General features: G+C 36.7%; 1 protein-coding gene and 3 non-coding genes across 5 annotated transcripts; 1 reads left to right on the top strand and 3 right to left on the bottom strand.

The window, feature by feature from the left end:
- Positions 1-2,025: 2,025 nt before the first annotated feature.
- LOC147862201 (protein kinase family protein) lies at positions 2,026-6,160 on the top strand. 2 transcript variants are annotated; one of them, XM_087322891.1, is made up of 8 exons: positions 2,026-2,305; positions 3,185-3,302; positions 4,063-4,121; positions 4,210-4,274; positions 5,123-5,216; positions 5,454-5,534; positions 5,679-5,790; positions 5,948-6,160. In XM_087322891.1, exons 1-8 carry the CDS (start codon positions 2,060-2,062, stop codon positions 6,040-6,042), a joined length of 870 nt encoding a protein of 289 aa, XP_087179017.1. In that variant the 5' UTR covers positions 2,026-2,059; the 3' UTR covers positions 6,043-6,160. The 2 variants fall into 2 exon arrangements, with proteins under 2 accessions (XP_087179017.1, XP_087179019.1); XM_087322893.1 differs by lacking the exon at positions 3,185-3,302 and having other exon boundaries at positions 2,026-2,315.
- Positions 6,161-8,712: 2,552 nt separating this feature from the next.
- Positions 8,713-8,815, bottom strand: LOC147862200 (U6 spliceosomal RNA). The gene has a single exon (XR_015530060.1). It is a non-coding gene; the product is annotated as a U6 spliceosomal RNA (small nuclear RNA).
- Positions 8,816-15,766: 6,951 nt separating this feature from the next.
- LOC147862199 (U6 spliceosomal RNA) lies at positions 15,767-15,869 on the bottom strand. The gene has a single exon (XR_015530063.1). It is a non-coding gene; the product is annotated as a U6 spliceosomal RNA (small nuclear RNA).
- A 4,366-nt stretch (positions 15,870-20,235) lies between these two features.
- LOC147862198 (U6 spliceosomal RNA) lies at positions 20,236-20,338 on the bottom strand. The gene has a single exon (XR_015530059.1). It is a non-coding gene; the product is annotated as a U6 spliceosomal RNA (small nuclear RNA).
- Between the last annotated feature and the right edge of the window lie 4,170 nt (positions 20,339-24,508).

The raw sequence follows: 24,508 nt of genomic DNA, 5'->3' as shown, positions 1-24,508 counted from the left end.
TGAGTTCTACCAAGGCTATATTAGATTATATGTGCTCCACCAATAAATTACAACACATGATTGATTATGCTTATTAAATTAATAACCCCCAACCTTTAAGCTAGATTCGATTATATGGCACACCACATACATGAATGAAAACAAAATTGCTATTATTTATTGACATGTTAACTGTTACGGGCATGACCATATAATATCCCGTGGTGAGAATTTACCGTAGTATTCTATACACGTGGATAAGTGTGAGGGTTAAACAAGAGAGTAAAGAAGGGGATGATTACTTTTAATCCTCGGGATTGAGACAACCCATTAGGCCAAGTGTGAACTTGCCTGGGGGCCTTGGGTATCGTTATAAATAAGAGGCCTAGCTACCCTCATTTCATCATCTTGTTGACTACGTCGAGACTCTGTCTTGTGGTGGGTCAACTCTTGTAGTGAGCGCGCCAGCACCAGGTATGACTCGACGCCACGACGGTGGTATGGGACACCGATCGAGGCTCAAGTCTGTCTCGATCCCTTCGCTCGGGGGTGGTTGGGTGGATCGACACCCTTCGTTCTCTCTCTCCTTTCGATCTAGATCTATCTTTTATCCTTTAAATTTTATGCTTACATTAGTTCATGTCTCTAACATTAACTTACACCTAAGATATATTCACCCTAAACCGTAAACCCTTGTTTTGAGAATTTGTGAGCCATGTTGCTCTTGTAATCTCCTCCCTCAGATATTCAATTGGCAAGAGCTTAATCTATAATGATAATGTCAAGGGTTCAAATCTAATCCTCTTCGGACATGAAAGGAGTTAATGGAACCTATTAAACTGGATAGAGGTTGGTTGGGTGGTATGTTCAACGGGTCCAAATACTTCACCTAGTCATCCTTACACAGTCGAGCAACATTGATCATGCGAGTTTGAGTCCAATCGGGGAGATCCACCCTAATCATAACCTCAACCTGTTGTAAAACTTGACATTTTCCCACTTTCCTTCCTTTGTACACGCCACATCACGATAATGATATTTACAATTGACTTTATAAATGATCGGCATTGCTTAAGTGCTCCACAAGATAGTTCAACTTCACATGTCTATAATGTACGCTACACAATGGTTACATGACTCAAACAAGTGAGAGTTTATGAGCTAGCTTCAACCTTGCGTCAACATGATGAGCTAGCATCAATTGGTCTACACAATAGACCAATTGTTTATGTGACCAAAGCAATTGCTACACAACGTAAAATAGTTGTCTACACGACAGAAGCAATTGTTTGCACGCCACAAGCTGGTGCCAACATAACAGAAGCAATTGTTCAAACTTTACACGATACAAACAAGTGCCTCCATGATAGAAGCAATTTGTTTACATGACAAACGCAATAGTTTGGATGACAGAAGCTGGTGCCTACACAACAGAAGCAATTGTTTGAACTTTGCACGACACAAAGCGGGTGCTTACAGAGCAGAAGCAGTTATCTACAAGGTAGAGAGGCAAGTGAGAAGTTATGAGCCAGAGTCAACACGGTGGGTTCCGATCAAACTGTATTTTCGGCCCCTACACGATAGAAACGAACGTCTATACGATAGAAGCGATTCATGTTTACACGGGATAAGCAATAGTCTACGACGATAGAAGCAAAAGTGCGAGAGAGGTCATGAGGCGGGGCCTAGCATAGTGGGTTCCTGTAGAGAAGTTCTGACCCTCGACACGAAGGTTTAATGTAGAGTTTGGACCCTCGGAGATGTCCACCTTCATGTCGGCCACAGAACCTCTTGGATCCGCAAAACTGCGGCGGCAAACGATAAGCGACTCCCCCGACAACGATAGCGACAACAGTTTCATGTATGTACATATTCTGGTGTTTGTTTTTCATAAAGAGTATAAATACTCCAATCATCAATGTATTCTTCTAAGTTCTGTTCTGTTTTCATAATATATATATATATATATATATGTGTGTGTGTGTGTGTTTAGGCAGATGCAGAGGGTTTAGGCAGATGCAGAGCAGGGGAGGGGCAATCTGAGGCAGAGGCAGGGGCAGAGAATGATGTGAGAGAGAGCATGAGCTTTGCCAATGATTATGTTATCCAGGAGAAGATCGCATCGGGTGCTTTCTCTGTTGTTTGGAAAGCCGCCCGGAAGAGTGATGGCAGAGATGTGGCCATTAAAGAGATCCCTTTGCACACCCTACACTTGAATCGAAGAATGCGAGGAGAGATGCGGTCGCAAGCGGATGAAGATGAAGAGGCTCACATCCTCCGGAGGATCAGTCACCCTAATGTTGTTCAGCTTCTCGACTTCTTTGAGGTTAGGTTCGGTTGTTTCGATTCTATTTTTCTTAAATGTCATTTCCTGCTTTGATTTTGTTTCTTTTTTATTTAAACGTCATTTAACTCCACCATTCATTTTTAGTTTTTGTTATCTGAAATTGGAGCTCCTTTGATTTTGCAAGTTCATTTGGTTGTCCTCTTGAAATTAGGGTTCTCATTCGTGCGTATGGCATTGATTTCCTTTGATTTACTTGAACTCTGAAGTCTGAGGTATTTTATGAGGAAGATTGCAATCATTTTTTAATTAAAGCTTTTTAGTTAGTATGTCTTTGTATTTTTTTTAGTAATTTCTTTATTTATTTCTATGTCCTATTATTGGTCAACTTCACGACTTCTTTGAGGCTCAGAATTATGGTTTCATTCCATTTCTTGCTTTGCAGGGAAATCTAAGCTAAGAAGGAGGAAAAGATTAAAGTCTCTTTTTTGTTATATCTATTTGTTTGTATACCGGCTGTTTAACAAGTAAAACCTACGGATTGCTTTCAGATAATGATTTTGTATATCTTCCTATGGAAACTTTCAATTTCCAATGTGTATCCTCGTATCAATATTTGTAAATGTACTATTCCGCATACCCTGTTCATGGCAGATCACCCTTAACCTGAGGTTGCTTTAAGGGAAGATTGTGATCACTTTTAGTTGAGTCTATTTTGATGTCCCTAGTATCCTGTACGTAAAGTATGCAATTTTTCTGGGCGTCACATCCTCTCTCTTTATCCATGAATGAATGAGATGCACTCTTAGACTGATGTGAAATGTTCATCTTGAAGGAAGTATAGCAATCCGAGCCCACCAGAATAATCAAGTTCATTTTACAAATATGTCTTCTTATATGTCAGGAAATTTCCTTGGTTAGGATGAAACTAGGGCATACCTGATTCTAGAATATTGTGGGGGTGGAGATCTTGCAACCTTTATCAAAGAGAAAGGAAGAGTCGAAGAGGCAACAGCAAGGAAATTCATGCAGCAATTAGGTGATTTCTATTCTCATTTTCTTTGTAACAGCTCTATGCATCTCCCATAGAGATACCTAATAAGTAACTGGATACATAGGTTAAATGCGGACCCCTAGTATGAGTTTTTCCTCTTCCCACATACTAGAAACAAAGAAGGGAAATCTCTCCATTTTTTCTTTTTAACCTTCACAACGTTTTATTTCAATACTCATATGTATGATGGATGTAGATGTTAGACGTGATAGATCATATAGGATGCAAACGTGATGGAAATTTCTCTTCTTGAATCCTGATTTTATTTTAACCTTTTTACTTGGGAATTGTTTGTTTCATTTCATCTTAGTTACTTTTTTACTTTGTTGCATTTATTATGGTTTGTTGTTCTCAAAGACGAGATAACACTTATGATGTAATCTCTTGTTTGGTCTTATAGGCCATTTTGGCCTCTTAAAAGAAATTAATATATTTCTCTGTTATTTATAGATCCTATTAGGATTTCAAACTTCTCCCGACCAGAATGTTATGGGTAACACACAATTTTGTCCCTATAAAATTAAGTTTTGTCATATATACAAGTGAAACATACGAGAGTTTCTAATCAGGTATCAAACATGTTTGGTTTCTAATTTCTAATTGGGTATCCAAACTAAAATAACAATCGTATGTGTATCTTGCCGCCATATTGGATTGTTAATTATTTAAAACAATATTTCTTGCTCAAAACTCTACTTTCTTATTCGACGTCTCCTTTTACTCCTTTGATCATTTGCTCGTACAGGTGCAGGACTGCAGGTGCTACATGCAAATAACCTGATACATAGAGATTTAAAGCCTGAGGCATGTTCATGAGTTATAATATGAAGATACTGAATCACGAAACTTGTTTGGAACTAATAAGCCTTCAAAATGATGGCAATGTTTGCAGAATCTACTATTATCTACTCATGATAATGATGCCATCTTAAAGATATCAGACTTCGGTCTTGCAAGGTACTCGTAGACGACTGTTTCAATACATTATATGGGCTGCACAAATTAAATGTTTTGAGACCGAATTTTCTTTCTCACCTTCCTGGAATGTGCATTACTTGTGCAACATCCAAGAGATGATATGAAACACTCATGCATTGTAATGGAATCTTCCCTTAATCATGCTGCTGCATTGAGTTGTTTTGTGACCATGATAGTTGTGGTATCAGAAAGAAATGAGAACCTCTTCTATCCTTGTCTAATGGTATGCACATATATCACACACTGCAGAAAGTAATTTGGTGCTTGCAGCTAGAGCATACAAAGATAATGTCATCTCTCTGATTTAAGCGGTTGAATATGAGGGCTGTTACGACAGCATTGTCCTTATTTTATTCACATTGATTTTAATGTATGATGGATTGTCACCCTGACATAAGATGGCTGATCATGTAGAGTGTTGCTTTTGAATCAGTTTCATATAACAGTTTATTTGGCTGTTATGCCTTGTTAAGAATGCTTAAGCTTTACAAGGCCATAACTCATTGGTTGAGAGCTGATTTTTGGTTTCAAATTGTATAGGCTTTGGTGGAGAAGGTCAGTATATCAATATATACATGTGAAAGATAGCACATGACACTGGAGACAATTACAACTTTATTCTATATGACCTCTCATTCATTCAGGAAAAGAAAGAAGAAATGAGAGCTAGACTATAAAACTTATGGAAGAGGACAAGATATACAAACACATGAAATTAGTAACCAAAATGATCCTCATTCACGTGTACACAGGCATATACGTAATCATTGTTAAATTCTGGTCATGTTATGAATTTTTGATTTTCACACTATAATATGCTTTTTCAGGAACTTGGATCCTGGAACATATGCAGATTTTGTCTGCGGTTCACCTTTGTATATGGCTCCTGAAATCCTGCAGTTCCAAAAATATGATGGCAAGGTATAGTTTATTAAATTTTTCAAAATACTCAATTAACTTTACTGTTGAAGTTTAGTAAATTATGGAATTTTTCTGAGAAAATACCCTGATTGTTTTTTATTTACCCTAATGCCCCTCTATTTCACTAAAGGCCCTTGGTCAATTCTGAAAGAGCAATGATATGTGCTATTCTGGTATATTTTGAAATATGATACCACCATCGGAAAGATTACATCCAGTTTGACATATGATATACAGGCCGATCTATGGAGTGTTGGGGTCATCCTTTTTCAACTAGTTACAGGAGACACTCCATATCATGGGCAAAATCATGTTCAGGTTTCTAACCCAAGAGAATATAAATTTGTTTATCTTTGTGATTTTTACTGGGGAAAAGCTGCTTATTTTCAACCTTGCCATGTCTCAATGTGTTTCCTCATATACTTTTAACATAAGATTTTGGGTGCTTCCTGATTTGTCCAGATTCTACGAGCAATGAAGAAATGCAGAACTCTTCACTTTCCTAGATATATAGCGGATGACTTGGATCCTTATTGCGTTGATTTATGTCAAAAACTCCTTTGTATAGATCCAGGTACTCTCTGAGTAACAATAGCAGTAGAATAAATAGATCAATGTTACTTTGTTGATGTAAATTTGCACAAAATCAGTTGTATATAGGTAGGTAAAAACATCATGCAGATGTTGTATATCACTTGTAATCTTTGTTCTGTCTTTTGTGTGTTTTTCAGTAAAACGGCTGGTTTTCAAAGACTTCATCAGTCATAAATTCCTAAAAGATGCTGTCGTAAGCTCTGCACTTCCTATCTTGTCATACGAATTCTGATTTTGTAACTTCATGGGCTTGAATATGGCTTGTAGTTTAAGCTTTGTATCATATACCAAATATGACTTACTGGATGAATGAAAATTGATAATCTAAATATCGGTGTATTTTTTTGTTCTTGTTTTCTCATGCAAAGGTCTCATGCAAATACTCAAGAAGAATAGAAACATTATTTTTCTTCTTTGCATATGGTGTGGAGGTTAATCTTGACTACTCGTGACTAGATATTATTTCATGCATATCTCTAATAACAATTGGAAAACGCAGATTAATAATGTAAAGCCTACGTCAGATTTTCAAATGAACAAAACATTTGCATTGTTAGAACGCGTTATCTTCTACTGTGTACGTTTTACATCTTGCATCTGTAAAATCTGAAACAATGACAAATATTGATGTGCTAAGACAACTCGATTATTCACAAACTGTTTGCTTGAGCTTGGATCTATGAAAGGGTGCCTGTACATGCATAAACTCGTTTTCCAAGGAAAACCTCAAAATGAGGTAAAGCCTGCAATGACTAGGTTCAAGATTAGGGCTCTTACTTAGTACTTATATTCAAACATACATGCACACACTAGTTTTTATGCAAACTTCATGTAAATGTCAGTATTCTATGGTTTTTTTGTGTTAAATTTAACCTGCATACATACTTCATAGCATCGAGAAACCAAAGAGGCACATGTTCTCATCAACAAAGTAAGATTGAGCATGGCCCTTAGATCCAATTGGTGGAGACATCTAATGTGTGTGATATGATGTCTAAAGTTGTCTTGTATTGAGGTTTTAATCTTTAGAAGAGCAAACATTTTATTAATCAAGTAATATTCATAAAGATGCAAAACATCCACTTCAAGACTAATAGGAAGAGGATGTCATATCTATTTAAATTTAAAAAGTTGCTGGATCGAATAGATGGGTGCATAAAGAAAGTCTCCTATGTAATGTATGAAGGCAATGATTTTCACATTGTGTTTTACCATGTAAAGTCTTGCGGTAGTACATTCAAATGTTTTTGTTATGTTAAACTATTTATCTACTTCAATGTATGTTTTGGAAAAGTATTATGAAATAATACATTCAAATGTTTTTGTTATGTTAAACTATTTATCTACTTCAATGTATGTTTTGGAAAAGTATTATGAAATAATAAGATTTTGATTCTCAACTCGCCTTTAACATTTAGATCAGATGGTTTGGTAAGAAGTCAGTTGTTCACTCATGAATGTGGTTAATGTCTACTTGGTTGTGCTGATATAAGATCTTATTTAATGCCACATTCTGCTAGTAAAATTCACTCACAATTGAACCACTAGTTCATCAACATCTTTTTTGTATTTTGGTCAATGGTGTATCTATGTACCATAGCCATTGTATCTATTCTTTATCATAATTATATATCTTCTCAATTGTATAGGTACATCATAGAAATAGAAGTTACAAAATCAAATAAGAATTCTTTACTCCAGTCTATCACTTGTGATTCTCTAACATTCTATGTTTGTTTGAACTTGAACTATATTTGCATGGTCACAATTCTAACTTTATGTGAAGATGGACCCAAAGTTTGTAGCTATCCGTCAACATGATGTAAAACTCACACATTCAAATGTGGATGTAAACATTAACTCAGTTTATTTAAACATTATGTGAAGATGGATCACTACATAGCTATTGCTTAGCCTTTTGTACACAAGGAACATGGACGACTTGATTGGAACAATCGAATAATCCAAACCATTTAATTATTTTGGAACCAATAAACTGTTAAACCATGGCTTAGTGGTTCGGTTTGAGCTGAAACCAGGCCCATAGGCTAGAGATCACAAGGAATCAAAAACCTCCCAAATTTGGAACCACAAGCCAAAATGGAGCAATTGAAACCTCACAATTAAACAGTCAGTCTAGACTATTGCTTAGATTGCATAATGAAATATTAGCATGTTGCAATAATCAAGCTCAATTGTTTGAAGATCGGGATGGGAATAGTGGAATCATGCTGCAACCATCAAGTTTTTACATTAAAACTTATTATTACAAGTATTTGACACCAAAAGTAGAAGAAAAACGTGATGGATGCTATAGTAGTAGATCCATGTATGGAGGAGCATATCCATCCATATATATATATATAATGCGAGAATTTCTGCACCATACAATGAATTCCATAGAAACAATGGCGTCCTAATGACAGGATTTAACTTATCCTACAGTCTAACAATTGTAAAATTAATAAAACCCTATAGATTAAAGTAAGAAATCCTGTTAACTATTACTTAATCGTGTGTATGCCGATTGATCATCTACTTCCCCTCTTCTGATTTAAGTTCCTTCTTCTGCCACACAAAATTCGTATATAAATTCCACTTGGTGATGAAAACATTCTGATTTCTTTCTTCTGGAAGAAAAACAAATCAGACAACAATGCACTTGTTAAAGAATCATTTTGATTTCTTTCTTCTGGAAGAAAAACAATCAGAGAACAATGCACTTGTTAAAGAGTCATTCTGATTTCTTTCTTCAGGAAGAAAAACAAATCAGAGAATAATGCATGTATGTGATTATCATTTCTTGACCATTCCAATTTCCGCCGCTGTAATATCATTTCGTCAAGAATCTCATTCCACAGTGACCTAATAAAACCAGCGATTGATGACTCTAGGGAAAAGAAAAAATTTGGACCATTTCTCGATTTGTGCGTGTCATCCTTGCGCAGGGGCCATGCTAATCTTCTCTGTATCGTTCCAATTTTATCAGATGTCCCCGAAGGGACAAAGCCATAGCCATTCTCTGCAGCTATATATATACTTATATATCTTATATGCCTTTGTATGTGGGACATTTAGAATACCTTAATCTTTGTGTTCATGTGCATGTGTCTACTCATTCATTCATTCATTCATTCATTCATTCATTCATTCATTAAGGTCACTTCCCACTGTGGCAATCCTACATATAAGAAGAGAAGAGTCCCACCAGAATCACGAGTAGTCGTGATGCTTTTTGTAATCTTCTTACATTGATTTTGTAACATTCGGAAAAAAAGAGTTTTGATTGTATCCTGTGATTTGATGTCATCCCAATTTAAGGATCACAAGTGTAGAAACTTCCACCTCGCGTGGAGAACGAAAACCTACACACATTGCTTGTCTTTTAAGTTTTTTGTGATCCCTCACATCGAGATGTTTGACACGTCGACATCTAAATTTGGTGATTCCGTGAGGTTTGTAGCAAAATGTTCGAATAGCAAGTATGAGGCTTGCTAGGACCAAACAAATTACGAGTAACAGAAAATCAATGTATGGTGGGAGCTGAAGCCAGGACACCAAGTCCCTAGGTACCCAATGCTCAGCCAACCAAGAGACATGTGTGCATCTTAGGACCTTTGGGTAAAGTTGTTTCTCAAAGTCCGAGGGTTATTCATTGGTAGTTGCAATACATGAATTTTTTTTGTGTCACAATGCACAAAAGTCCGTGTGTTGCTATCACACAAAGAGGACAAGAACATGAAGGTGCCTAAGCCATGAGGAAGCTAGCCACGTGAGTCGAAGAAAAGAGCGCACGACATTACAATCGTCCAATGGTCACTTAGCAAACAATCACAGAGGCTGAATTCATGAGCGCGTGTGGCTAACCCAACACAACACACAAAGAAGCAAATTACACAAGCTTGTGAAAAGTGGGGTTCTCACCAATCTTGGCTAACCGCTAACTAAAAACAAATTCATGGGCAAATACCAATGAAATGGCTCACTTACCACCACCTCACTCATGGGAACCTGAAATTCCTAAACCCTATACACCCACCCAACGACCGACTCAATGCAATGTACAAGAATGAACCCACAAGCACATGTGGTCAACCTTTCACACCATATGAAGAAGTTGGTCACATTGACATCACCCGACGATTGACTTACCAAATCATATAATTACATTTATATACCCACACCTAAAGACCATTAATGTATATGACTACATACCCTTACTAACATATGAAGAATCACATACTCATTACATGTTAACATAAATATATGTATCTATACCCATATATACATTCAAGTACACACATACACTTGAATATGAGTATTGTAACTTACCTCCCAAATCACATGGATAAAATGTAAATTCCAAATTTGATTGTATTGTCATATTGGTTGGAGGTGTTGAAAAGAATGTTTGTCTCAATTGAATTGCATGGGTTTGTATCCATGGAAGTAGCAATATCCAAAGAACCATCTTGTCATGAATCTAACATATATATGGGAAAGGTAATGTTAAGGATCTGAAGGTGGTGCATATATATATGTATATGATGTAATGTTTATAATCACTAATTCCAATCTGAGCTTGAGCCACGAGATCAACAAGAGAAAATGTTAAAAAGCTTTCTAGACTCAAGTGCAAGGTATGGAAGGTGTATCCAGAAAAATGGTTTCCTACCCAATTTATCCCACATTGAGATGTCTCAAACTAAAGCAAGCTTATAAATAAGTAAAGAACAAACAATTCTATTCAGCAATGAGGAGATTGGTGGATGTCAGCCAAGCCCGGCTGTAGAGTTAACTTGACTATACTAGTGAAGCAAGTTTCCACCCATTTCTGAGCTTACAACTTTTTGCCTTCCATAAGCTATCTCCTTCTCTATAATAAGCTATGTCCTTCTCTATGTATGGAGAAGATTGGACTACTAAATGTATGTCATGGAGATGCCTTCCATAAGCTATGTCCTTCTCTATGTATGGAGAAGATTGGACTACTAAATGTATGTCATGGAGATGCCTTCCATAAGCTATCTCCTTCTCTATGTATGTATGGAAGTTTCCACCCATTTCTGAGCTTACAACTTTTTGCCTTCCATAAGCTATCTCCTTCTCTATAATAAGCTATGTCCTTCTCTATGTATGGAGAAGATTGGACTACTAAATGTATGTCATGGAGATGCCTTCCATAAGCTATGTCCTTCTCTATGTATGGAGAAGATTGGACTACTAAATGTATGTCATGGAGATGCCTTCCATAAGCTATCTCCTTCTCTATGTATGTATGGAAGTTTCCACCCATTTCTGAGCTTACAACTTTTTGCCTTCCATAAGCTATCTCCTTCTCTATAATAAGCTATGTCCTTCTCTATGTATGGAGAAGATTGGACTACTAAATGTATGTCATGGAGATGCCTTCCATAAGCTATGTCCTTCTCTATGTATGGAGAAGATTGGACTACTAAATGTATGTCATGGAGATGCCTTCCATAAGCTATCTCCTTCTCTATGTATGTATGGAAGTTTCCACCCATTTCTGAGCTTACAACTTTTTGCCTTCCATAAGCTATCTCCTTCTCTATAATAAGCTATGTCCTTCTCTATGTATGGAGAAGATTGGACTACTAAATGTATGTCATGGAGATGCCTTCCATAAGCTATGTCCTTCTCTATGTATGGAGAAGATTGGACTACTAAATGTATGTCATGGAGATGCCTTCCATAAGCTATCTCCTTCTCTATGTATGTATGGAAGTTTCCACCCATTTCTGAGCTTACAACTTTTTGCCTTCCATAAGCTATCTCCTTCTCTATAATAAGCTATGTCCTTCTCTATGTATGGAGAAGATTGGACTACTAAATGTATGTCATGGAGATGCCTTAGTGAAGCAAGTTTCCACCCATTTCTGAGCTTACAACTTTTTGCCTTCCATAAGCTATCTCCTTCTCTATAATAAGCTATGTCCTTCTCTATGTATGGAGAAGATTGGACTACTAAATGTATGTCATGGAGATGCCTTCCATAAGCTATCTCCTTCTCTATGTATGTATGGAAGTTTCCACCCATTTCTGAGCTTACAACTTTTTGCCTTCCATAAGCTATCTCCTTCTCTATAATAAGCTATGTCCTTCTCTATGTATGGAGAAGATTGGACTACTAAATGTATGTCATGGAGATGCCTTCCATAAGCTATGTCCTTCTCTATGTATGGAGAAGATTGGACTACTAAATGTATGTCATGGAGATGCCTTCCATAAGCTATCTCCTTCTCTATGTATGTATGGAAGTTTCCACCCATTTCTGAGCTTACAACTTTTTGCCTTCCATAAGCTATCTCCTTCTCTATAATAAGCTATGTCCTTCTCTATGTATGGAGAAGATTGGACTACTAAATGTATGTCATGGAGATGCCTTCCATAAGCTATGTCCTTCTCTATGTATGGAGAAGATTGGACTACTAAATGTATGTCATGGAGATGCCTTCCATAAGCTATCTCCTTCTCTATGTATGTATGGAAGTTTCCACCCATTTCTGAGCTTACAACTTTTTGCCTTCCATAAGCTATCTCCTTCTCTATAATAAGCTATGTCCTTCTCTATGTATGGAGAAGATTGGACTACTAAATGTATGTCATGGAGATGCCTTCCATAAGCTATGTCCTTCTCTATGTATGGAGAAGATTGGACTACTAAATGTATGTCATGGAGATGCCTTCCATAAGCTATCTCCTTCTCTATGTATGTATGGAAGTTTCCACCCATTTCTGAGCTTACAACTTTTTGCCTTCCATAAGCTATCTCCTTCTCTATAATAAGCTATGTCCTTCTCTATGTATGGAGAAGATTGGACTACTAAATGTATGTCATGGAGATGCCTTCCATAAGCTATGTCCTTCTCTATGTATGGAGAAGATTGGACTACTAAATGTATGTCATGGAGATGCCTTCCATAAGCTATCTCCTTCTCTATGTATGTATGGAAGTTTCCACCCATTTCTGAGCTTACAACTTTTTGCCTTCCATAAGCTATCTCCTTCTCTATAATAAGCTATGTCCTTCTCTATGTATGGAGAAGATTGGACTACTAAATGTATGTCATGGAGATGCCTTCCATAAGCTATGTCCTTCTCTATGTATGGAGAAGATTGGACTACTAAATGTATGTCATGGAGATGCCTTCCATAAGCTATCTCCTTCTCTATGTATGTATGGAAGTTTCCACCCATTTCTGAGCTTACAACTTTTTGCCTTCCATAAGCTATCTCCTTCTCTATAATAAGCTATGTCCTTCTCTATGTATGGAGAAGATTGGACTACTAAATGTATGTCATGGAGATGCCTTCCATAAGCTATGTCCTTCTCTATGTATGGAGAAGATTGGACTACTAAATGTATGTCATGGAGATGCCTTCCATAAGCTATCTCCTTCTCTATGTATGTATGGAAGTTTCCACCCATTTCTGAGCTTACAACTTTTTGCCTTCCATAAGCTATCTCCTTCTCTATAATAAGCTATGTCCTTCTCTATGTATGGAGAAGATTGGACTACTAAATGTATGTCATGGAGATGCCTTCCATAAGCTATGTCCTTCTCTATGTATGGAGAAGATTGGACTACTAAATGTATGTCATGGAGATGCCTTCCATAAGCTATCTCCTTCTCTATGTATGTATGGAAGTTTCCACCCATTTCTGAGCTTACAACTTTTTGCCTTCCATAAGCTATCTCCTTCTCTATAATAAGCTATGTCCTTCTCTATGTATGGAGAAGATTGGACTACTAAATGTATGTCATGGAGATGCCTTCCATAAGCTATGTCCTTCTCTATGTATGGAGAAGATTGGACTACTAAATGTATGTCATGGAGATGCCTTCCATAAGCTATCTCCTTCTCTATGTATGTATGGAAGTTTCCACCCATTTCTGAGCTTACAACTTTTTGCCTTCCATAAGCTATCTCCTTCTCTATAATAAGCTATGTCCTTCTCTATGTATGGAGAAGATTGGACTACTAAATGTATGTCATGGAGATGCCTTCCATAAGCTATGTCCTTCTCTATGTATGGAGAAGATTGGACTACTAAATGTATGTCATGGAGATGCCTTCCATAAGCTATCTCCTTCTCTATGTATGTATGGAAGTTTCCACCCATTTCTGAGCTTACAACTTTTTGCCTTCCATAAGCTATCTCCTTCTCTATAATAAGCTATGTCCTTCTCTATGTATGGAGAAGATTGGACTACTAAATGTATGTCATGGAGATGCCTTCCATAAGCTATGTCCTTCTCTATGTATGGAGAAGATTGGACTACTAAATGTATGTCATGGAGATGCCTTCCATAAGCTATCTCCTTCTCTATGTATGTATGGAAGTTTCCACCCATTTCTGAGCTTACAACTTTTTGCCTTCCATAAGCTATCTCCTTCTCTATAATAAGCTATGTCCTTCTCTATGTATGGAGAAGATTGGACTACTAAATGTATGTCATGGAGATGCCTTCCATAAGCTATGTCCTTCTCTATGTATGGAGAAGATTGGACTACTAAATGTATGTCATGGAGATGCCTTCCATAAGCTATCTCCTTCTCTATGTATGTATGGAAGTTTCCACCCATTTCTGAGCTTACAACTTTTTGCCTTCCATAAGCTATCTCCTTCTCTATAATAAGCTATGTCCTTCTCTATGTATGGAGAAGATTGGACTACTAAATGTATGTCATGGAGATGCCTTCCATAAGCTATGTCCTTCTCTATGTATGGAGAAGATTGGACTACTAAATGTATGTCATGGAGATGCCTTCCATAAGCTATCTCCTTCTCTATGTATGTATGGAAGTTTCCACCCATTTCTGAGCTTACAACTTTTTGCCTTCCATAAGCTATCTCCTTCTCTATAATAAGCTATGTCCTTCTCTATGTATGGAGAAGATTGGACTACTAAATGTATGTCATGGAGATGCCTTCCATAAGCTATGTCCTTCTCTATGTATGGAGAAGATTGGACTACTAAATGTATGTCATGGAGATGCCTTCCATAAGCTATCTCCTTCTCTATGTATGTATGGAAATTTCCACCCATTTCTGAGCTTACAACTTTTTGCCTTCCATAAGCTATCTCCTTCTCTATAATAAGCTATGTCCTTCTCTATGTATGGAGAAGATTGGACTACTAAATGTATGTCATGGAGATGCCTTCCATAAGCTATGTCCTTCTCTATGTATGGAGAAGATTGGACTACTAAATGTATGTCATGGAGATGCCTTCCATAAGCTATCTCCTTCTCTATGTATGTATGGAAGTTTCCACCCATTTCTGAGCTTACAACTTTTTGCCTTCCATAAGCTATCTCCTTCTCTATAATAAGCTATGTCCTTCTCTATGTATGGAGAAGATTGGACTACTAAATGTATGTCATGGAGATGCCTTAGTGAAGCAAGTTTCCACCCATTTCTGAGCTTACAACTTTTTGCCTTCCATAAGCTATCTCCTTCTCTATAATAAGCTATGTCCTTCTCTATGTATGGAGAAGATTGGACTACTAAATGTATGTCATGGAGATGCCTTCCATAAGCTATCTCCTTCTCTATGTATGTATGGAGAAGATTGGACTACTAAATGTATGTCATGGAGATGCCTTCCATAAGCTATGTCCTTCTCTATGTATGGAGAAGATTGGACTACTAAATGTATGTCATGGAGATGCCTTCCATAAGCTATCTCCTTCTCTATGTATGTATGGAGAAGATTGGACTACTAAATGTATGCTCTGTGACCTAAATGTAGTGAATGACATGATTGATGGGAGAAAGAAAGAAAGAAATATTAACGCCTTCTAAGGCCAAAACTTGGTCCATGGGAAAGCAGAAGAAGATTTTGGAAACACTATATAGTTGTGACCTAAAATATAAAATATCGAATGATTGATAGATATGGAGTGAGAGGACAGAACAAGGGAGAAAAAATTTGGACCATTTCTCGATTTGTGCGTGTCATCCTTGCGCAGGGGCCATGCTAATCTTCTCTGTATCGTTCCAATTTTATCAGATATCCCCGAAGGGACAAAGATTAAAACCATTCTCTACAGATATATATAATTGTATACACTTAATTTGCCTCTGTATGTGGGACTTACAGAATGTTACTCTTGAAGACATGTTGGGTCACCAATCTCTGAGCTCAAACTCCTTTGCCTACCATAAGTCCTCTATGTATGGAGAAGATTGAAAACTAGTGCTAATTGTATGTCATGGAGATGGAGATCACTAATGAGGCATCAAAAACCTCCCAAATTTGGAACCACAAGCAAAAATGGAGCAATTGAAAACCTCTCATAATTTTAAACTTTGTCATCTAGCACATTGTGCTTACTGTGGGTTGCATAATGACATGTCATTAGCATATCACAATATCAAGCTTAGTTCCTTGAAGATCATGATGGGAAGAGTCGACTGATTAGCGATTTAGGTTGCATAATGAAACATTAGCATGTCATAGTATTGAGCTCATGAGTTGCTTGAAGATCATGATGGGAAGTGTCGATTGATTTGCGATTTGTCGGTGATGTATATTACGATCATCAACCAAAAGAAATTCCTCAATTGCTTGACAATGTGTCGATGCCATGAACCAATCGTAGAATCGAAGCACGAGCACCTCTTTCATGTTTAAATTGTTTCATATTCACTACGTGCAAGAATGTCACATTGTAGACATGTAATCGAGAAATGCAAAGAAGCTATGACACTGAGCTTCATTTTTACACATTGTTTTTGATTTCTTCTTCCAATAGTTCGTGACCTCATATTTCTTAATCTCATTATTTGTGTCCTTTTGCTACTTACTGTTATTTCTAGGCTAAAGCACCATTTCAGGTCTTCTACAATTGAGCACTCATAGAGAAGTTCCATTAATTATTGGGACATCAAGAACCTTAATTTCTAATTCCTTGCAAGGCTAGTGTGACCATACCAATTGGCATTCCCATGTGACCATAGCTAATGAATGCACGGAAGTGAATTCTTGGTTTCCTCATAGTACAATGTCCAAATTGCTTGCTGATCTACCAATCCTCTCCTTAATGTGTAATTGCTTGAAAACTTGATTTTTTGCACCCATTTCTTATGTAATTACTAGAGACATGAGGAATGGACATGCTTATTACTAATCCAACCATACTTAAACGATCGTAAATAAGCTAGATTCATTATCTCAAGAGAGGACACATTACATAAGAGGAGGATCATAAATGTATTGCACTTTGTATCCAAAAAACATAGTAACAAGATTTGCATTGGCTCAATAGATAGTTAATAATGGTGACATGGGAATCTAATCCCTCACAAGGCTAATGTGACCATAGCTATTAGAATTCCCGTGTTACCTACCATTGGCTATTGAACCACAAAACAATCGGATTACTAATGACTTAATTAGTGATATATATATATATATATATATATATCAATTACTTAAGATAATTAAGACATATTATCCCTAATGACGAGAATTGGACCAGCATCAAATGACTAATTGTTTGAAGGAAGGGTTTTGCAGGAAACAATTATCCCACATGCAAGCATTACAAAATAAGTGAGCCCTATAAATCTAAGGAAGACTACACTTTGCAATCAGTTGTGAAGACAACGGTGCATTGCAGCCATAGCCCGGCTGTGTGATTATCTTTGATTCCGCATGAAAAGCGGTGATGGCATCCGAATCTGAGCTCATTTTGCTGCATAATTAATATATACAGGCATCGTATGTAAATTCATTAGGACCGTGGTACCGTAATTTATTTTGCAAGGAGATAACTCTGGGGTCCTTCCTTTTGAAAGTGTTTGGATTGTGTGTGTTTTGTAAAGGAGAGTTAGACCATATGTCGGAAAGCTTGATCCGAGCGGAAAAGAGATTATGTGTGAGCATGGACGTACATTTCCGAGAGTTGGAGCCGTAATTTATAAACGCGAGGTAACTTCACCCTTTGATGACTCAATTGAGATTGAAAATATGCGGGAAGAAGGAGATAGTGGTGAGAGGTTGCCGAAAATAGGATCAATTCTTTTGTTGATCGATCCCTACACCAACTGAGAACACAAGTGAGTGAAGAAGAAGGAAAATAAGAAGAGCCAACTTGTATGTGTTAGGGACTCGAGCTTAAGGGGAGCTAAAGGTACATATATATACCAAGAGGACTCGGTAGAATGAAAGAAATATGTACGCGTCTGTAGTGCCACTTGTGCCCATCAAAGTCCCATGTCCCGACTTGACTCGACTTCTGAAATACATATAGAACTCTCGAATCCTGGGGAAACACAGGTGATATGATTTCCTCGCCTTCTAGGTTTTGGCTTTTAGCTCACATCCTACATTTCTCGGAACATCTAGACCAATGATATGTCAATAATTCCATGGAGGGAGGTGTTGAAAAGAATGTTTGTCTCAATTGAATTGCATGGGTTTGTATCCATGGAAGTAGTAGTATCCAAAGAAGCATCTTGTAATAAACCTCACATATAAGCAAAGGGTAAAGTTAAGAAGAAGGTGGTGCATATATATATATATATATATATATATATATATATTGTCAATTGTCACAAATTCCAATCCGAGCTTGAGCCACGAGATCAGCAAGAGAAACTATTGAAAAGCTTTTAGACTTAGGTCTTGAGAAGTGCAAGCCTTAAAGTATGAAAAGTGCATCCAGAAAAATGCATTTCTACCAAATTTATCCCACATTCAGAAGTCTCAAACTAAAACAAGACTATAAATTAACCAATAACAAATTATGCCTATCAGCAATGATGAGATTGGTGCATGGCATCCAAGCCTGGCTGCTCCTCTATCTAGATTACCATTGAAGAAGTGTTTGCACCCATTTCTGAGCTCATGTTGACTTCCATAAGCTCTCTCTATGTACATATGGATTAGATTGGACTATTACATGTATGTCATGGAGATGGAGATCAGTATGAGGAATCAAAGACCTCCATACTTTGGTACCACAAACAAATGGAGCGATTGAAACCTCAACCTCATAATTAAAACTTTGTCCTCTAGCCCATGCTTAGGTTGCATAATGAAACTTTGTTCAGTTTCTTGAAGGTTTGGATGAGAAGAGATTATTGATTTCTGATTTGTTGTGACACATATTATGATCGACGACCAAAAGATGTTTTACGATTACTTGATATGTCGATGAAATGAACCCATGGTAGAATCAAAGCACAAGCATTTCTTTCATGTTATTGTGCATATTCAGTAAATGCAATAATGACACATTGTACCCATGTAATTGAGAAATGCAAGAAGCTATGCTACTCTTGGTTTTTCCACATTTGTTTTTTATTTCTTCTTCCACCAATGCTCTTGATGATTTGCATTAAATGAGGCATTTTGGGTCCTCTATGATGTAGCACTCATTGAAAAGTTCTATTAATTTGTGGGACATCAAATGACCTTAATTCTAATTCCTTAGAGAACTATAGTGTTTGTAGCTATTAAATGAAAGAAATTGAATAATTTACTAATTTCCTCATGTAGAGTGCAATTGCTTGATGATCTATTGATCCTTTTTTGTATGTAATTGCTTGAAGACAAGATTTTACACCCATTCATGAGCTCATTTTGTTTGTGGCTAATTGGACCTTTGACTCACTCATAATTAGGATAATAATGAAATATTATTAACATGTTGAAAATGTATAGCTCAAAATTGAGTTGTTCAAAGAGAATGGCTAAGGTTTCATTATTGTATTCTACCCATATTTAAATTGTGCTAGTGTTGCATTATGCTTAAACCTATTTCGATTTACTTCTTTTGTTATCCTTCCAAAGGCCATCTCCATAACTCATACAATCAAAGTTTTGATTCCTCACCTTGATGTCCACCTTCCAAAGACCATTTGCACAACATATAATTGTAGCTTCATAAGGTATATAGTAAGCTCATAAATCAATGTAACATGTCCTCAAGAATAATCATCATAATAATCACTAATCCAATCATTCATAAGAAGCCAACTATAAATTATCATGAGTAAGCTAGATTCATTATTTGAAGACAAGACACATTACAGAAGAGGAGCATAAAGGTATAATTACACTTTGTAACCAAAAACATGTAACAAGAATTTTATCAACTTGATAGCTATGGTCACATGGGAATCTAATTCCTTGCAAGGCTATTGTGACCCTAGCTATTAGAATTCCCATGTGAATATAATTATGAAGGTCTCAATCCCTCCCAACATGTCATGTCCTATCCTTGTAGCAATCTTTATGAATCCATGGACTCCAACTCCATAATAAACACATGGAATTTGTCATTTGGGGTTTCATAAACCAAGACATGCATGAGTCTAAAGCTATTCAATCTTATGGAGGAGCAACCCTATAAAATGGCTTGTTATAATAATAATGACACAGAAAAAAATTTGGACCATTTCTCGATTTGTGCGTGTCATCCTTGCGCAGGGGCCATGCTAATCTTCTCTGTATCGTTCCAATTTTATCAGATGTCCCCGAAGGGACAAAGCCATAGCCATTCTCTGAAGATATATATATACTTATGTATCTTATGTGCCTCTGTATGTGGGACTTATAATAGAATCCTTTGATGGAGCATTCATTCATTAAGTGATAGGTTCTTTTAAGGCCCTTTGATTCTTCTTCTTGTAACTTCTATGGGGTCACTCTCTCGTATATGCCAAGTGCAATTTGTGGTTCATGATCACGATATGATTAGGGGGATATAATATACATAATCTCTACATCTTTGCATCCATATGCATTTTTCCACACTCGAGATCATTCATATATGAATATACCACCATTGTATGTGGAAATGCAACTACTATTTTTCGATATCTCTTGCATGCTTAAAATGGAAAAGGAAGAACCAATATACATGTGTATATATAATGGGGAAATTGGTGGGCCTAATTAGAACACACTTGAAGAAGAGTTCAATGTTAATACATTACCTAATGTTGGGAAAACCAAAATACCAATTGACAAGCAAGCACAATGAAATCAAATCTTCATTCAAATCAATTTTCTTTGTTGATTAATATGGGAATGTGCAAATACAAAAACTCCCTAGAACATCTACGACACACCTTGGTTTCAAGTCACAATGACAATACCATATACTACATCATCGTGATTCGTCACTATGGAGTCATGCAACCATCAAGTTTACACTAAACCTTGTATTAAAATAAAAAACATGTTATCACCATAAGTGGAAGAAAGTCACAATCAAAAGCGGGAGATGCATTTTGCACATTGATGTGAACGTCTCCCTAAAATGACATCAAAATTGGACAACCCTCTATTTCACTATACTCCATCAAGTTTGGATATGGTTTTTTCTCCTCCCAATGGTCTCTATCCTACTTCCACCCAAACTATACAACTATATAGTGCAAAGAAAGAAGTAGGAAGATTTATTGTGTCTCACGCTATCACTCTCTAATGTCGAGTGCACAAATTGCACGAATAGGCTTCACTTGAGTGGATAAACCCCCGTACCTATCACCTATCATGAAGATAGGAATAATCGAATTCTTCACAAAACGATCATCAGTAAGTTGGATTCAATGTCTAAATAGAGGAAACATTACAAATGAGGATCATAACACAACTTCACTCTATGTTCAAAAACAGGTAATAATCAATAACCACTATCACATGGGAAATCTATTAATGTGCATCAATTAAGATTTACTAGTGATCAAATGTTCTCTCATCGCATCTCTAACGATGCTAAAGGGGTTGTCTCAGATCAAGAATACATCTATTGACTCAACATCCATTGAATGAATTGTCATAAAGGGAATTTAAAACCGAAGCCAAAATTTAACAAATCATAACCAATACCAACAAAACAACAATGGTCTCAAAGCAAAGCATTTGTATCAAGACTCACCAACATTGACAACACAACTGATTTCCAAACCAAAAGGCAAGGGTGGAAGTCACTCTAGACTAGCACATGTAAGGGTGGAAGTCACTCTAGTGTGCCTTGTGCTAATGCAAGTTACAACATTCACTTGGATCAATGTTTGAGCTTTTGAAGAAGGTTCTTTAGATACAAGAAAATATGCCTCATATTGAAATGTGGCAAGCAATCATAATTTTGCATTAACAAGCTCTTGTGGGCTACCTTCATGCTTTGTTATTCTTTGAAAAGAGATTGCGATTATCTATATTTGAATTAACACACATTTAGTGCAAAACTCATAATCGAGATTGGTACAACATCAAGACAATCCAATCTTTTTGGATTGTTTGATTAATCTATTCATCAACATTGTTTTTAATTGGTGTGTATTTGAAGGTTATTAGTTGTTAGGAGCATAATTGTAACCCTTCTTCTTCGTGGAATTCAGGGTTCTTAGTCTTGTTTTTAGTTTTGAAATATTATCACCATTGTAATTGTTCACCCCCAAAATCTTGTACACCCTACTTTATAAAGGGAATTGTGTTCTTAAACCAATGCTTTTAACCTATAAAGTGGATAATCTTGACTTAATATTGTAAAATCTATTTGCAATATCATTGTCATTGGGCTAATTATGTGTTTCAATCTTAATCTCGCGCATAATTCGTTGTTCGGCTCATCGCTACCTTCGACTATGAAGAGCCTTTGATTTGAGGAACCCTCAACTTTGAAGAGCCTTTGAGTCAAAAGAGCTTTTGATTCTAACTTACCTTCCACTCTGGGTTACATTCGACTCTAACTTACCTTTGCCTCTGAGGAATGTTCGACTCTAGACCTTCGACTTCGAGGAGCCTTCGAGTTTGCAGAGCATTCGACTATGAGGTGCCTTTGACTCTAAGCATTCTTCGACATTGATGAGCCTTCAAGTCTAACGACCATTTGACTCCTAGGAGCTTTTGACTCGGACGAGCCTTCGAATCTAAAGACCTTTACAATCAATGGAGATGGAGATCACTATGAAGAATCAATGACCTCCTATTTTGGTACCACAAACAAATGGAGCGATTGAAATCTCCTCTAGCCCATGCTTAGGTTGCATAACGAAAACATTAGCATGTCACAATCTCAAGTTTAGTTCCTTGAAGATCTGGATGGTAAGAGTAAATTGATTGATTTGCGATTTGCCCCGAAACATAGTATGATCGATGACCAAAAGAAGTTTTACGATTGCTTGATGTGTTGATGAAATGAGCCCATGGTAGAATCAAACCAAGAGCATTTCTTTCACGTTATTGTGCATATTCACTAAATGCAAGAATGACACGTTGTACCCATGTAATTGAGAAAGGCAAGAAGCTATGCTACAAACTCTTGGTTTTTCCACAATTGTTTTTTATTTCTTCTTCCAATTTAACAGTTCTCTTGATGATTTGCATTAAACGAGGCCTTTCGGTACCTCTACTATTTAACACTCGTAGAAAAGTTCTATTCATTCTTGGGACATCAAATGATCTTAATTCTAATTCCTTACAAGGCCATACTGACTTTACCTACTAAAATGAAAGAAATTGAATTTCTGGTTTCCTCATGTAGAGTGCAAATCACTTGATGATCTATTGATCCTTTTTCTTATGTAATTGCTTGAAGATATGATGTTATGCCCATTCCTGACCTCATTTTGTTCGTGACAAATTGGTCCTTTTGACTCACTCACAGTTAGGATACAAAATGAAACATTATTAACATGTCAAAAATGTATAACTCGATTGAGTTCTTCAAAGAGAATGGCTAATGTTGCATTATTGTATTCTAACCATATTTAAATTGACATGCTTAAACATATATTTCAATTGCTTCTTTTGTTATCCTTCCAAAGGCCATGATCTCCATAACTCATACAATTGAAGTTTCCATTCCTCATCTTGATGTCCACCTTCCAAAGACCATCTCCACAACATATAATTGTAGATTTAGAAGAAGAGTATATAGTAAGCTCATAAATCAATGCAAACATGCCTTCAAAAATAATCATCATAATAAGCACTTGAGAAGATGCTTGAAGAAGTCACCTCGATTTAATAAATTACATTACCATCCATCATGGAGACACGGGGAATGGAAATCCGCACTAATCCAATCATTCATAATCTGAAGCCAACTATAAATTATTATCATAAGTGAGCTAGATTCATTATTTGAAGACAATCTGACACATTACAGAAGGAGGAGCATTAAGGTATAATTACACTTTGTATCTAGTAAAAACATGTAATGTTCGAGATTTTTATTTGCTTGCTTGATAGCTATGGACACATGGGAATCTAATTCCTTGCAAGGCTATTGTGACCATAGCTATTAGGATTCCCATGTGGACATAACGATTGAGCGACGAAAAATTGAGTTACCGATTTTCTCACAATAAGAGTGCAATTTGCTTGATGGTCTACCGATCCTCTTCTTCTGTAATGTTTCCTCATGGATCCATATTAATCCCTTGGAACATCTAGGGGCATACCATATTCACAATGTCAATACTAGATATTACATGGCCATCATGGAGGCATGAAGATCAAAGGGTTCAAATCTTGTAATGGAACAGGGAAGTAGCAACATCCACAAGAATCATCTTGTCATAAACCTAACAAATAAGAGATTCAGGGTAATGTTAAGGAGAAGGTAATGCATATATATGGTGTAGTTCAATAATCACTAATTCCAATCAGAGAAAAACGGTTAGAAAGCTTTTTAGATTGGAG

The sequence above is a fragment of the Azolla caroliniana genome, unplaced genomic scaffold (genome assembly GCF_043228905.1).
Source record: "Azolla caroliniana isolate FFs.n. ecotype wild unplaced genomic scaffold, voAzoCaro1.0.p SCAF_7, whole genome shotgun sequence".
NCBI classification, from domain to species: Eukaryota; Viridiplantae; Streptophyta; class Polypodiopsida; order Salviniales; family Salviniaceae; genus Azolla; species Azolla caroliniana.
Note: the sequence above shows the minus strand (reverse complement) of the source record. Positions and strands in the feature narration are given on the sequence as shown.